Source organism: Aulostomus chinensis, chromosome 14, assembly GCF_037954235.1.
Source record: "Aulostomus chinensis isolate RoL2024-O1b breed Wild chromosome 14, RoL_Achi_v1.0, whole genome shotgun sequence".
NCBI lineage: Eukaryota > Metazoa > Chordata > Actinopteri > Syngnathiformes > Aulostomidae > Aulostomus > Aulostomus chinensis.
The window spans coordinates 20,170,798-20,184,671 of NC_141333.1; the positions used below are offsets into that span (position 1 = coordinate 20,170,798).

At 43.8% G+C, this 13,874-nt stretch overlaps 1 protein-coding gene across 4 annotated transcripts in view; it reads right to left on the reverse strand.

Moving 5' to 3' along the window:
- The window catches only part of LOC147250087 (cadherin-2-like), a 188,926-nt gene that overhangs the window by 9,468 nt on the left and 165,584 nt on the right, over positions 1-13,874 (reverse strand). For all 4 annotated transcript variants that reach the window (XM_086224202.1, XM_086224200.1, XM_086224203.1 and 1 more), the window contains 4 exons: positions 8,257-8,490; positions 7,387-7,620; positions 5,463-5,602; positions 3,152-3,313 (listed from right to left, as the gene is read on the reverse strand). In XM_086224202.1, the coding sequence (XP_086080328.1) occupies positions 3,152-3,313; positions 5,463-5,602; positions 7,387-7,620; positions 8,257-8,490 (770 nt within the window). The remainder of the gene's footprint in view (positions 1-3,151; positions 3,314-5,462; positions 5,603-7,386; positions 7,621-8,256; positions 8,491-13,874) is intronic.

Sequence of the window (13,874 nt, forward strand, 5' to 3'; positions counted from 1 at the left end):
CCAGGCCAGCCGAGAGATATAATCCCTCCAGCGCGCTGGTCAGAAAACCTCCAAAGGGAGGCATGCATTAGGCATCCTCCCCAGATGCCCGAACCACCTCAACTGACTCCTCTCGACATGGAGAAACAGTGGCTCTACTCTGAGTCCCTCTTGAATGTCCAAGCTTCTCACCCTATCTCTCAGGGAGAGTCCAGCCACCTTGCGGAGAAAACTAATTTCAACCGCTTGTATTTGTGATCTTGTTCTTTCGCGATTACCCAGAGCTCATGACCATAGGTGAGGGTTGGGAACATCGGCTGACAATCAATCGAGAGCTTTGCCTCTTGGCTAAGCTCCCACTTTACCACAATGGACCGGTTTAGCACCTGCATCACTGCAGATGCAATCTCCCGCTCCATCCTACTCTCACTCATGAACAACATCCTGAGAAACTTAAACTCCGCCACCTGAGGTAAGGACCCCCCCCCCCCCCCCCCACGACCTGGAGTGGGCAAACCACCCTTTTTTTGGTTGAGGACCATGGCCTTCGACTTGGAGATACTGATCCTCATCCCTGCCCCCTCACATTCAGCTGCGAATTGCTCCAGTAAGAGCTGGAGATCGTGGTTTGATGGAGCTAAGAGGACCACGTCATTAGCAAAAAGCAGAGATGACATCCTCCAGCCACCAAAATCTACCCCCTCCACTACCCAGCTGCGCCTAGAAATTCTGTCCATTAAAGTTATGAACAGAACCATTGACAAAGGGCAGCCTTGGCATAGTCCAACCCTCACTGAGAACAAGTCCGTCCTACTGCTGGAAACATGAACCAGACTCTCACTCCTCTGGTCGAGAGAATAAATGACCCTTTGTAAGGGGCCATCCCCTCCCATACTCCTGGGCACCACAGGATGCTCCTGGGAACACGGTCATACGCCTTCTCCAAATCCACAAAGCACATGTGGACTGCTGGGCAAGCTCCTATGCCCCTTCCAGCACTCTAGCAAGGGTCAAGAGCTGACCCATGGTTCCATGCCATGACAAAAACCACATTGCTCCTCCTCGATCTGAGGATCGACAATCGCACTGACCGTCCTCTCCAGTACCCTGGTGTAGACATTTCCAGGGAGGCTGAGGAGTGTGATCCCCTGATAGTTTGAACACATCCTCTGGTCCCATTTCTTCAAGATGGGGACCACCACCCTGGTCTCCCACTCCAAAGGCAACACCCCAAATGTCCATGAGGTGGGAGTTGCAGAGACATGTCAACCAAGACAGCCCTACAACATCCAGATCCTTGAGATACCCAGGGCCAATCTCATCTACCCCTGGAGCTCTGCCACTGTAGAGTTGTTTTACTGCCTCTGAGACTTCTGCCCCAGAGATTATATGACCCCCCCCCCCAAGTACTCCTCCAACTCTGTTTCCTTCATGGAATATGTGTTGGTGGGATTGAGGTGTTCCTCAATGAATTTTCTATTCCTTCCACCGTCCAATTATCTCCCCAGTTGATGTCAGCAGTCTCCCGTCCCCACTGTAAACAGTACGGGCAAGTTGCCGTCCCCCCAGGTGACAGTTTGCCAGAACCTTTTCGGAGCTGACTGAAAATTATCGATGGCCTCACCAAACTCCTCCCACATCAGAGTTTTTGCCTCGGCAACCACCATGGCTGCACACTGCTTAGCCTGCTGGTGCCAATCAGCTGCCTCTGGAGACCCACAGACCAGCCACACCTTGTAGGCCTCCTTCTTCAACCTGATAGCTCCCCTTGCTTCTGGTGTCCACCAGCGGGTTCTGGTATTACCACTGTAACTGGCCCCAGCAGCCTTACAAATGCAGTTCACAAACAGCCGCCCTGACAATAGCAGAACAGAACATGGTCCATTCAGACTCAATGTCCCCCACTGCCCCTGGGATAAGGTCAGAGCTCTGCTGAGGTTTGAGTCATCTTGACAGGTACTTCGCCAGGAGTTCCCAGTAGACCCTCACTACTCGTTTGTGCCTACCAAGTCTGCGTGGCGTCTTCCCCTGCCTCTTGATCCAACTCACCACCAGATGGTGAACAGTTGACAACTCAGCTCCTCTCTTCACCCGAGTGTCCAGAACATATGGCCGCAGGTCAGATGATATGACTATAAAATCGATCATTGACCTACGACCTAGGATGTCCTGGTGTTATGTGCACCAATGGAATCCTTATGTTCGAACATGGTATTAGTTATGGACACTGCACACCACTTGGGTTCAGGCCTGCTGTTCTTCCCAATCACGCCCCTCCAGGTCACGCTGTCATTGCCCATGTGAGTTTTCTGTGTTTTCCTGTACATTATTCTTTGACAACAGTCCATCTACTTTTTTTAAATACACTTAAGTTAAAGTGTGCCTTCTTTCTTATCCAGTTGTCATCAAATGCCTGACAAATGAAATGTGGTGTCATTTTCATACCAGGTAAATAGACTGTGTATTAGGGTAATTTAAAACTGGATGTATTTTATTCATTCATTTAAATGTAATGATTTTTGTGTTCATATGTGTTTGCATGAGTAAAAATACCATAATTGCAAGAAGCTACTGTTTAAACTTCCATATTCATTGATCCTGTTAAATACTGAGGCAGACTGCATTCATCCCTGCCACTGTTTGATGTTTGTACAAAGAAACAGAAAAGGATGAGAGACTCAAAAGACAATATTATGAAGCATTATTCTTTTGGGTTTAGAATGAGACTGGTCACAAAGAGGATGCTGAGAAAAGTTTAAATGGTAAATAATTCTATTTATACAGCACTCTTTTCTCCACAAAGCCCTTTACAATGTCATCTCATTCACCTATTCTCACACACACACACACACACACATGCACGCACGCACGCACACACACACTCATGGTTGAGGCTGCCATCTAAGGCAACAACCGACTCATAAAAAGGCAATTAGGGGTTCAGTATCTTGCTCAGTGACACTTGACAAGGACACTTCCAAATAAAGTATCAGTATCCAGCTCAAGGGAATTTGAGAAAGATACTATCATGGTCACTGGGGGAAGTGAAGATGAAACCAGCGACCCTTAAACAGCTGGATGGTCACTCTACCTCTGAGCCATGCAACCCTATTTATTCAAATGGACAACAGTCAACTGTCTCTTAATGAACACAGAATCCATATCGGTGTACCTCATGGATGAAGTCTCCTATGTCTCCTGGGTGGGGTGCAGCAGAGCGCAAGGGGTAGTGATGATCATGATGGAGGGGTCTCTTGTCCAAACGTCTGATCCCCACCTTGACACACTCTGGCTCCAGGGCGTCAGGCTGTTGAAGTTGGCTCAGATCATAGTCCTGAACACAGAGAGACAGACAAACATAGAATGGCTAATTCCATCAATTACGAGGACGACACCCAGACAATTTACCCTAGAGTGCAACACTCTCAGGATTCAAAGATCTCTAATTCCATAACCTTTTTCATGTGCTCATGACAAAGATGTGCAAAACCATCCTATGCATTATTGTAACTCAGCCTGGTCTCCAGACCTTACCTTGCAAGAAAGCTGGTTTTGCCATCTCATGAAATTACAAGATCATGTGACAAACCCTCTTTTCAAGCATGTTAGGTGGTTGTGTTTGACCAGTCAGCATGCTTGAAGAGATGCAGCAGTGGTTTCAGTATGATGACACTTCATTCAAAAAAACATTGGCAATTCTTGAAGATCCATCCATCCATTCATTTTCTTCCGCTTATTCCTGTTAAGGGTTGCTGGGGGGGGGGGGGCTGTAGCCTATCTCAGTGGCTACAGGCGAGAGGCAGGGTTCATCCTGGACAGGTCGGCAGTCCATCGCAGGGCCACCTTTATAGACAAACAGCCATTCACACTCATATTCATACCTATGGTCAATGTAGAGTATCCAATTAGCCTAGTCCCCAATCTCGTGTCTTTGGACGGTGGGAAAAAGCCGGAGTACCAGGAGAGAACCCATGTAGGCACGGGGAGAACATGCAAACTCCACACAGAAAGATCCCGTGCCCAAGCTGGGACTTGAACCCAGAACCTTCTTGCTGTGAGGCGACAGTGCAAACCATTGCACCACTGTGCCACATTCTTGAAGATTTTGGTGCATATTTTGTTACTAACCAAATTTATACCAAAACTGGAGGGTATGTCTTCTTCTAACCAAAATCAAAGAATGGCACAGAATCCCTTTCTCAGTTGAAAAGATGATTTTGGTTGAGGCTTGCCTGTGACAATTATTTGTAGACAGAATACTGATAAACAGATGGCTCCATCACCTGTCAAGAACTTCTTAAAGGTTACTGCATTTAAAAAAAATTTCTGCTTAAAGCAACGATAGAGTATTTCATTGTCAACTTGACCGTTGCCACATAAACCATCAGTTGATCTCATTCCATAGTCCCTAAAAACCCGAGGACCTCCATTGTACAGTATAAGCTGCATTAAGTTGCCAGCAGCTCAGACTGGATCTTCGTACATTGACTGACTTCTTATTGCAGGGACTAAAATGAACGCTACTATAAAAAGCTAAACATGCTTTGTAAATAAGGTTTAAACATTTTCCAAGCATAAATGTAGGCAGCTTCTGTGCTTGGATCAGTTTAAAGAGTTGTGTGGAGGGACACATGAAATCATTCACCAACAAAAGGAAATTAATCCTTTCCGTTTGTAGTGCACTTAATCTGAGCTGGAGGACAGATGAAAAGCAGAGAGTGTGCCTTTGTGCCAATATAGTGTATCCTTTATTGTTAATTTCTGGTTATGTGTATGGGGGAGTGACAGTGTGGGTGAAAACAAGGAGCGAACTGTTAATGACAACTGTAAAAATAACGTTTGTATATTTAGCCCTGACAAAACTTAAGTACAACTTGTGCCAGATTTCTGTCAGAAGCATCAGTTGCATTAAAGGAAATTACTGTGACCAATCAACCAATCAGATTAAATTTACCAGTAACTGATATATTAGCCAATTAGTCGTAAAAATACTGAGAAGCAAAATACAGAATCGTAGCACTTTGGGATGTTTGAGTGAATTGGACAGTTTCCTGAAATTTTTCCTCATTCTACCTCATTACCTCATTCTATGCATATATCTGTGTGTGTGTGTGTGTGTGTGTGTGTGTGTGTGTGTGTGTGTGTGTGTGTGTGTGTGTGTGTGTGTATACCTGTTTTTCCCATAGTCCTCATGGGGACCAAAGATCTGTTCAAATGTGACAACATCATTTCTGAGTTCCTGGTTAAAGTTAAATTTAAGGTGTGAATTGAGGTCAGGTTAAGGTTAGGGTTAGGGATAAATGGTTAGGGTTAGGATTAGGGTTGGGGCTTGGATTAGGCTGTCCACATGAATGGAAGTCTTTGGAATACTTTATACTTATAAGCACAACTGCACAACTGTGTGTTTGTAACTTTGAGTATGTGTGTGTGTGTGTGTGTGTGTGTGTGTGTGTGTGTATGTGTGTGTGTGTGTGTGCATGTACCTGGTCCTCCTCCCCGCCTCCCTCCTCATCATATTTGAGGATGTTGTCTCTGACATCATCCTCTGGGTCGATGAGGAGTTGTTTGGCCTGACGCTCTTTATCCCTTCTCTTCATCCACATCACAAACAGCAACACAAGCACTGTAAGACAAGAGTGAAAGAAGATGATGAAGACACAGGCTTAAGTCCTTACTGCTCATATATTTTGATCAATTCAAAGAATAAATAGTAATTTTCCTCCACATAAATAATTTGGCTTGCTCGCAGTTCATAAATGAGACCCTTTATGTGTGTGTATATCAGACTGAGCTGAAAAATCCTTAGGTAAATTCTTTTTTCTGACCTTTCTAAACTCAAAAAATTGACAGCAACACACATCTTTTTCTTCATTTTATTTTACAATAGCAGCCAAGGATCTATACGAATTCAGGGATTGGGATTGGGATCCAGAGCCCAAGTGCATGTGGGAGTCTCTTAACAGGATTAGGCAGAAAGGGAGCAAGATGATGGATAATTTTTTTTTTAGTTCACACACACACACCCACACACACACACACACACAAATATACATATACACACACACACATATATACATATTAACTATATTAACTTTCCATATGTACAAGTATGACTGTGTGAAGGTAGATGTTCTTAAACAAATAACTCAATTAAAAAATATATACAAAGAATCTGCTATGCCAGCCACTTGATTATGGACTTGTTTTTTGGGGACTATTCTTGTCATGTTTGACTGCCTTATTTTTATGTGCGTGAGCTGGGCCTGTGCTCCTGGACTTGAAAGACAATGAAAGCATATTGATGTGAAGTGGGCTGTGTTGCTTGTCCTGTACATTTCAGCTTCCTCAAACTCATTTGAACAGAGCTTAAATGCTCTTCCAAGCTATATTGTCTGGTACTGCCTGCTGTTGAGATATCATTTATTGTATGTAATACTATTAATAATTGCCCAAAAAGCAAACTGTCATGCATACGTTCACTTCTTCAGCATCAGCAAAAGACCGATTCTTGTGTTTCTACCAAACCCAGCCATTTCTGAGTGATGCTTAATTCACACTTTTGAACTGCCATTTGAACTAATTGATACAACTTTGACTGACTTGCTGTCACTGTGAGTTCTGGGGACAATAATAAAGGTGTCACACTTCCTCTCTTGAGGATGCTGCAGGCCTGAAAGTAACATCAATCACTACACTACTGCCCCTCCTTTGTGCCACTTTGAACAACAGAAACAGCTGACGGTGGTAGTTGATAAGCAACTTCCTGAACATGTGAGTACTGGTGTGTGGTCAGCAATGTAACCAGATTTGCAAACATGCTGACAAGCATCACCATGAAATTGAATGTCAATGATCATTTCATTTTGGTCTGTGATTTGTTATCCATGTGCACAAGTTAATACACATTCAGTTACACAATATAAGGCCCAAAGCAGAAAATTATATTTCTTCATTCATTTGTATTGACTGTAATGGTAGCCTCGGTCGGGACTGATTTACATTTTGGTCCAGATCCAGACCTTGTTCCATACTTCGAGAAGCCCTGATGTAGGTGGGTGTACAAGACAAGGGATTTCAGGGTGTGCATGATCATGTGTTTGTAAACTTGCACTGCTATACAAGCAATGGCCAAAATGCAACAGGAAGCCGAATGTAAATACAAGTAAAGTAAGGCAATATTTTTTTTTTTAATTGCGAAATTAGAGATATATCTCTTTAAGCCAAAGGGAGCTGCTGCTATTACAGCCTCAAAGCCTTTCTACAAGAGAAGACAACACATTGCCTCTAATCATCAAGACCATAGTTTTTGCTTGACTCAGTTGTCTCAGCGGTACCTCAACAGCCTACTTTCATACAATTTGCATATATGTGCAGATTTGTGTGTATGCATTTGTCTGTGAGGCTCACCTAGAAGTATGATGATGCAGATGAGGATGGCGATGATAGTTCCAGTGCCTAGTCCAGCAGCGATGATTCGTTCCATGTCCACGCAGTCACCATGGTGGTCACACTGACAGACCTTGACCCGTAGGTACGATATGTTGGACATGGGGAGGTTGCCAGAGTCTGTAATGATGATAGGAACCTTGTAGATCCCAGTGGCCAGGGAGCCGATACGTAGACCAAGCTGGGCATACTCGCCTAAAAGTGCATGAGGATGAAGATGGAAGGGGAGAGAGATGGAGAAACTCAAGTATAAGTAAGCATGGCAATTTATTTCTTAAATACTTTGTTCTATTTCATACACATGCCTTTCCACTCAATCACTCTCCAAGTCTGCTGATGGTGGCATCTGGAGTCAGCTGTGGGTGCTTTACTTACCTTGTCAATATTTTTTAACAGTAATTTCTGAAAGAGACAGGAGTTGAAGAATTTTTCCTCAGCGCATTATCAAAGACTAAAATAAAACCTTATACTTTTAAGTAAAAGTTTATCTGAACCTCAACCATGTGAAAACCTTGTTAAAAATAAAGACAAGTAGAAATAGTTAAGTAGAAATATTTTTAAGAAAATACAAAAAAACAAGATTAATCTGACCAGTTTTTGTGTCTTTCTTTATTCAAAATTCCACACCAGCTTTTTCCCTAAAGACAAAATTAAATATATGCATTTGAGTCTTGTGATTAATTTTGACATTATTGTGACTAACAGTGAAATGTTTTCATTGATTCAAAGCACTTGTACTTTTCCACAATTAAAATTAAAAAAGGCACTTTGAAAAATTTTGTTCATTCTAAGCAACAATGATGAGACACAGTGAGATAATCATTTACTAACCATTGAGGCGGCTCAGTGTCCAGTTGCGACGTACATCGATTGGACGACTGGCTAGCTCAAATGACATTGGTCCAGCATTAGGGTTAAGATCAGGATCACTTGCTGTGATGTTGATGGCATTGAGGTCTGGCTTCTCACACATTTCCACCTCAGGGGGGAAGACGTTTGGTGCATTGTCATTTATATCCAACAGGTACAACTGAATGGTGCCTGTCCCACTGGCAGGTGGGATACCTGGGCACACGCAATAAAATCATGTTCAATTGTGTGTATGCAATTGACATTATGATGTATCATACAAACTGCCTGCTTCACATGTGTGACCTTGCTGTGGAAGATGATATAAAGTACTTCATTATTGTTATGTTGACTACCAAACAAAAAACAGTCATACGGGAAATCATTGTGGAGAAGAAAATAGGTCAGGTGATCTTTTGGGGAAATCCCATATTTTTCATATACATTTTTGGTATATGTATTAAAAAGCATTGTGTGTGTATCCAAAACATGGCATCTTGTTATTCTGCATTATAGAGCTGCCTGCATTGGCTCAGAGGGTAGAGCAGGTTGCCTGGGAATCAGAAATTCATGTTTTTGTCATGTTTTTGGCAATTAATAGCAATATTTAGGACTTTTGGGATATCAAGTTATTCAGGAAACCATTAATCAACCATTAATTCCACATAAATGCTTATAAATCAAAATATAGAAACATCTACATAAACTTATAAGTTACTGTGCTGGGTCCCAAACACCCAAGAAACACTTCATCTGCACTAAATCTCTCATAAAACACACCTCTAGGACAACTTTCACCACTAAAATCGGTCCCAACCTGTCCCAAATAGATGCAGACAAAACTATTCCATGTATTTGTTACTTCAAGGCTGCATTAATGCTATTCCCAAAATCAGGTTGTCCTATAAATATTTAAAAAATCTGGTCCAAATGCATGTACGCTGTCAAGAACCAGGCAGAAGAAACTGGATTCTCCTGTCTCTGCATTGGATCCCAGGAAAATGTATAATTTAATGCAAAATTCTTCCTCTAACACAGAGCCCTGAACGGTCAGGCACCTTAATGTCTTATCAAGCTCATAGTGCCATATTATCCAGTTAAACCCTTATGCTCTCATGATGCTGGGGTAAGAGTGGCTCCGAGAGAGACAAAAGGAGAGTGGGAGCCAGAGCCTTCAGTTTTCAAGCTCTTCTTCTATGGAACCATTTTCAGTCTTGGCCTGGGACACAGACACTCTTTGTGGAATTAAAAGGGATACTTTGATACTATATTATACTGCATTATGTTGTTGTAGTAGTTGGTAGATATTGTTATTGCTGCTATTGTCACTACTGTTTGTTGTTATGTGTCTTAAGCCCCTTTCACACTGCACCAAAAACATGGGTCAACATGGGTTTTTGGGTTCTGCACTCTGAAAGGGTCGACTCGGCATTTCGATCCACATCGACCAACTTGCCAAGCCACCCCAGTGTTTAGCAGCTCAGCCCGGCTTGCCTGCAGTGTAGAAAGGCAACCCGCATCATCTCAGGTTTCATGCGACCTTCCTGTCGCATCCTGATTTTGTCACTGTGCTGCCTGTCAGGCTTCACCTGTAACTTTTTCGGCACCCTTCTAGACTAGTCAAAAACATCCTCCTTCGCTGCATTAGTGCTCAGACATTTTCCAATCTGGGCCTAGTTTGATTTGATTTGATTTGATTCAATTCAGCTTGCAGTGGAAACCAAAAGGCTCCACTGAAAAAGGAGCAGAATTTTGCAAATAAAGCAATTTAAAAGACATGACAAGACAAAAAAGACAAGTTCAAAGTTTAAAATATTTCAGGGCAAACTAAGCAAGTTCACTGTCATGCTATATTATTTTGTGTACTAAATGGTCTCATTGTACAATCTGACTGCAGTGTGCAGGACTGAGTTTTTTAGCCTGCTGGTCTTGGCCTTGGGTTCAGCCAGCTTGTGCTGGTTCCTCAGTGTTTTAACAGTACAGCCGCCTCGTGCTGGAGGAAGCAGGTCAAGCAAAGGATGTTGCTCATCGTGCATGTCTCTGACCAGCTTCACCGCAGCCTCCTTCCTCCTGGTCTGCAGTGATGGTAAGGGTTGTGAGATGTGCTTACAGGTGCGTGTTTGGACTTGTTCTAGCTCAGCCTGCTGTTTTTTAGAGCAAGCCACCAAGAGCACTGAGCTGTATTCCAGACACGGCCTGATGAGAGTGGTGTACAGCATGATGAGATCCTCTGCAGGTAAGCCATGTCTTGCCATGACAGTGAGGTAGTGCAGCCACTTGGAGGCAGTTTTTATTGCCTTCTTGATGTGTGAATCTCCAGTCAGATTTTGGTCAAGATGGTATCCCAGATACTTTGTTGTTTCCACAACAGGTACCTCCTGTCCCCCCAGCGTCAGTGGGGGAGGTTGTGGTGGGTCTCGTGCAAAACAGATTTGTAGCTCAACTGATTTCTTCCCATTGAGCAACATTTTGTTCTTTGCTGCCCATTCGTCCAGCGTTTGTGCCTCCAGGCGCATTGATGTGTCTGATGTGATGTCGGATATGGGGATTGCTCTCGACAGCCCAATGTCATCTGCATATCCCACATCAAGGGTGTCCTCGAACACAGCATCCCGGGTGGCCATATAGAAGAGAAATACATGTGGGGAAACTACACCCCCTTGTGGCACCCCAGATGTAACTTCAATCCAGGGGCTATGAGCCCCATTTGCCACCACTCTTGGTCTCCTCCCTGTGATGTAACTATGGATCCAGGCTGTCAGAGATGGGCACAGTTCCAAATCCAGTATGTTTTGCATCAGGGTTCCGTGGTCTATTCGATTGAAGGCCTTTGACATATCTGTCAGCAGTATTCTCACCATTGTTGGTTTGGAGTCGTTTCAAGTGAGCCAGGTGTACATTGCTCTAACTAAGGCTGTTGTGGTACTGTGCTTGGGCAGATATGCGTATTGGTTTTTACACACGTTGAGCACTGTGGGCATGAGCTTTTTCAAAGCAAAGCATTATTTTTCCTACACAAGAGGTTAGAGAGATGGGACGCCAATCTAAGATTGAGCCAGGGTCTTGGCCTTTAGGTATAGGACAGATGTTTGACTCTTTCCATAATTTGGGGACACACCCTGTTGGTAAGAGCAGTTGGCCAAATGTGTGATGACCAGAGCCAGGTCCTCTGCCAGTTCTTTAAGCAGCCAGGTTGGAATGCCGTCCGGCCCACTTGCTTTCCGGGGGTCCAACCGAGAAAGGGCCAACTTCATCTCTCCTATGCTACAAATATCGCTTTGTGTGGGGGGTCTGGGTAAGGGGGGAACACAGTGGGGCGTTGTTTTAGTCCAAGATTTGGCAAAAAAGTTGTTTAGAGCTTCTGCAGCTTTGTTTTCTTCTACTCCCTGTATTTTGATTGATGCATCAAGTGATTTTGTTCATCCCAGGCCTTTATTTATAAAGTTCCACCACTCCTTGGGGTTCTTTTTCTTTAGATTTTGAATTTCATTTTTATAGTATCTTGTTTTTGCCTTGTGTATAAGTCTTTGAACAGAGTTTCAAAATTCTCTCCATTTTCCCACTTTCCCCCATTTTTTATGGGCTTTTTGTCTTTTCTCTATAGCCTGCTTTATTTTCTCCGTCATCCATGGTTTATCTGCAGTTGTTATTTTTTTCTGTCTCACAGGCATGCATATGTCCATCGCTGTCTGGATATAGTTGTTGAAACTTGCTGCCTTGGCATTGATGTCTTCCGCCTCATAAACAGCAGACCAGTCTGTCATAGCAATGCATGTTGCAAGAGCCTCTTTTCTATCTTTCGTCAATAACCGGCTCCTCCTTCGCTTCACCTGTTGTTTCTGCCCTGCTGTGTTTATAGGGCTCAACACCAGACACTTGTGGTCACTGGAACCCAGGGGGGCAAGGTTGGTTGGAGGGCTGTAGAGTTTATCCATATTTGTAAAAATCAAGTCTAGGGTGGCTTGCCCTTGAGTCTTACGTTTAACTATCTGCCGAAAGTCAGGGTGGGAGGAGGTTAACATTTTTGTGGGTAGTTTGTTAAAATTTCCACATAAATATAGTCCCATATGAGGTCAGGATGCTTTAATTGCATCTATAGTGTTTATTAAATACTCCAAAGTTCTATCCTTGTGTGTTTTTTTAATTTGCCCAGGAGGGATGATATAGGTTTCCTGCACAGATAGATTAAACACTGCTGGGGGTCCGACACAGTTGTAATTGGACCCATACACACTCAGTATCATCGCTCTCCAGATCCTTTCTCCTTTTTGCCTGCAGTCTCTTATGACAGTACACGGCCACGCCCCTCCACTTTTCCCATTTACCCTGTCTCTAATCCTTAACTGTCAGCAATTCATCAGGTATGTTATCATGAGCCCACGTTTCAGTGACACATCCAATGTCAGCGTTCAGGGTATTCAACAATAGTACAATCAGTCTTTTTTATTCGTGATATCACGTTACAGAGAGTCAGCTTTGGCATCCTGGTTTGCTCCGGTTCAGATTTATCAGTGTGTAATTTAGTCAGTACACTCTCCTGTTTCCTCCTATGTTTGGGCTTCGGTCTGTGTCCTTCTATAATTGTTATTTTCTTCTGTCTGTTCTTACCGGCTTTAGATCCTCTTGCATGGCTTCTTTTGCGGATTATCCCAGTGCTTTGCAGTGTTTTTTTTTCGTATTCTCATTCAGCTGAGCAGCGCATTTCCTTTGACTAATTAAGACGTGGAGAATATTTGCAGTTATTTACTTCTTCCATCTCCTTTCAGATTTACCGATGGCCACACTTGATGTCAAAACAGTTATTGCAGGCTGCCTTGAAATAAAACTTTAAAAATACTGCTAAAAACTGTCACGATCCCTGTCTCGTGTTTCCTGTTTTATTTTGTAGTTATGTCCTGTTTTCCTGTCTTCACCTTGGTGATTGCACCACCTGTGTCTCGTTTCCCCTCGTATATTTAACCTCTGTGTTTTCCCCTGTTTGCTGTTGGGCCATTGTTTTGGATTTTGCACCAATGTGCCGTCGTGGAGTGTTGTTCTCACTAACTGTTTGACTCGAGTCACCAGTCTCCAATCTGCAGTCTCAAGTCACCATCCTCCCGTCTCAAGCCGTCAGTCTCCCGTCTCCCGTCATAAACCTCCAGTGTCTCCGTCTCCCGTCACAAGCCTCCAGTGCCCCCCCCCCCTGATTCTCTGTGGTGGTTCTGCTCACGGGTGTGGTGAGTGGGTTTTGTTTTTTTCACTGTGCTCTTGCTCTTTCCCGCCTCCTGGCCACCCTCCACCCACCCTGGTGTTTGTTTTTGGGCTGTCTGGGAGCCAGCCCTGGGGGGGGGGGGGGAGGGGGGGGTACTGTCACGATCCCTGTCTCGTGCTTCCTGTTTTATTTTGTAGTTATGTCCTGTCTTCCTGTCCGCCCTCCTGTGATTACCTAATGTGTCTCACCTTGGTGATTGCACCACCTGTGTCTCGTTTCCCCTCGTGTATTTAACCTCTGTGTTTTTCGCTGTTGGGCCATTGTTTGGGATTTTGCACCAATGTGCCATTGTGGAGTGTTGTTCTCACTAACTGTTTGTCACGAGTCTCGAGTCACCAGTCACCCGTCT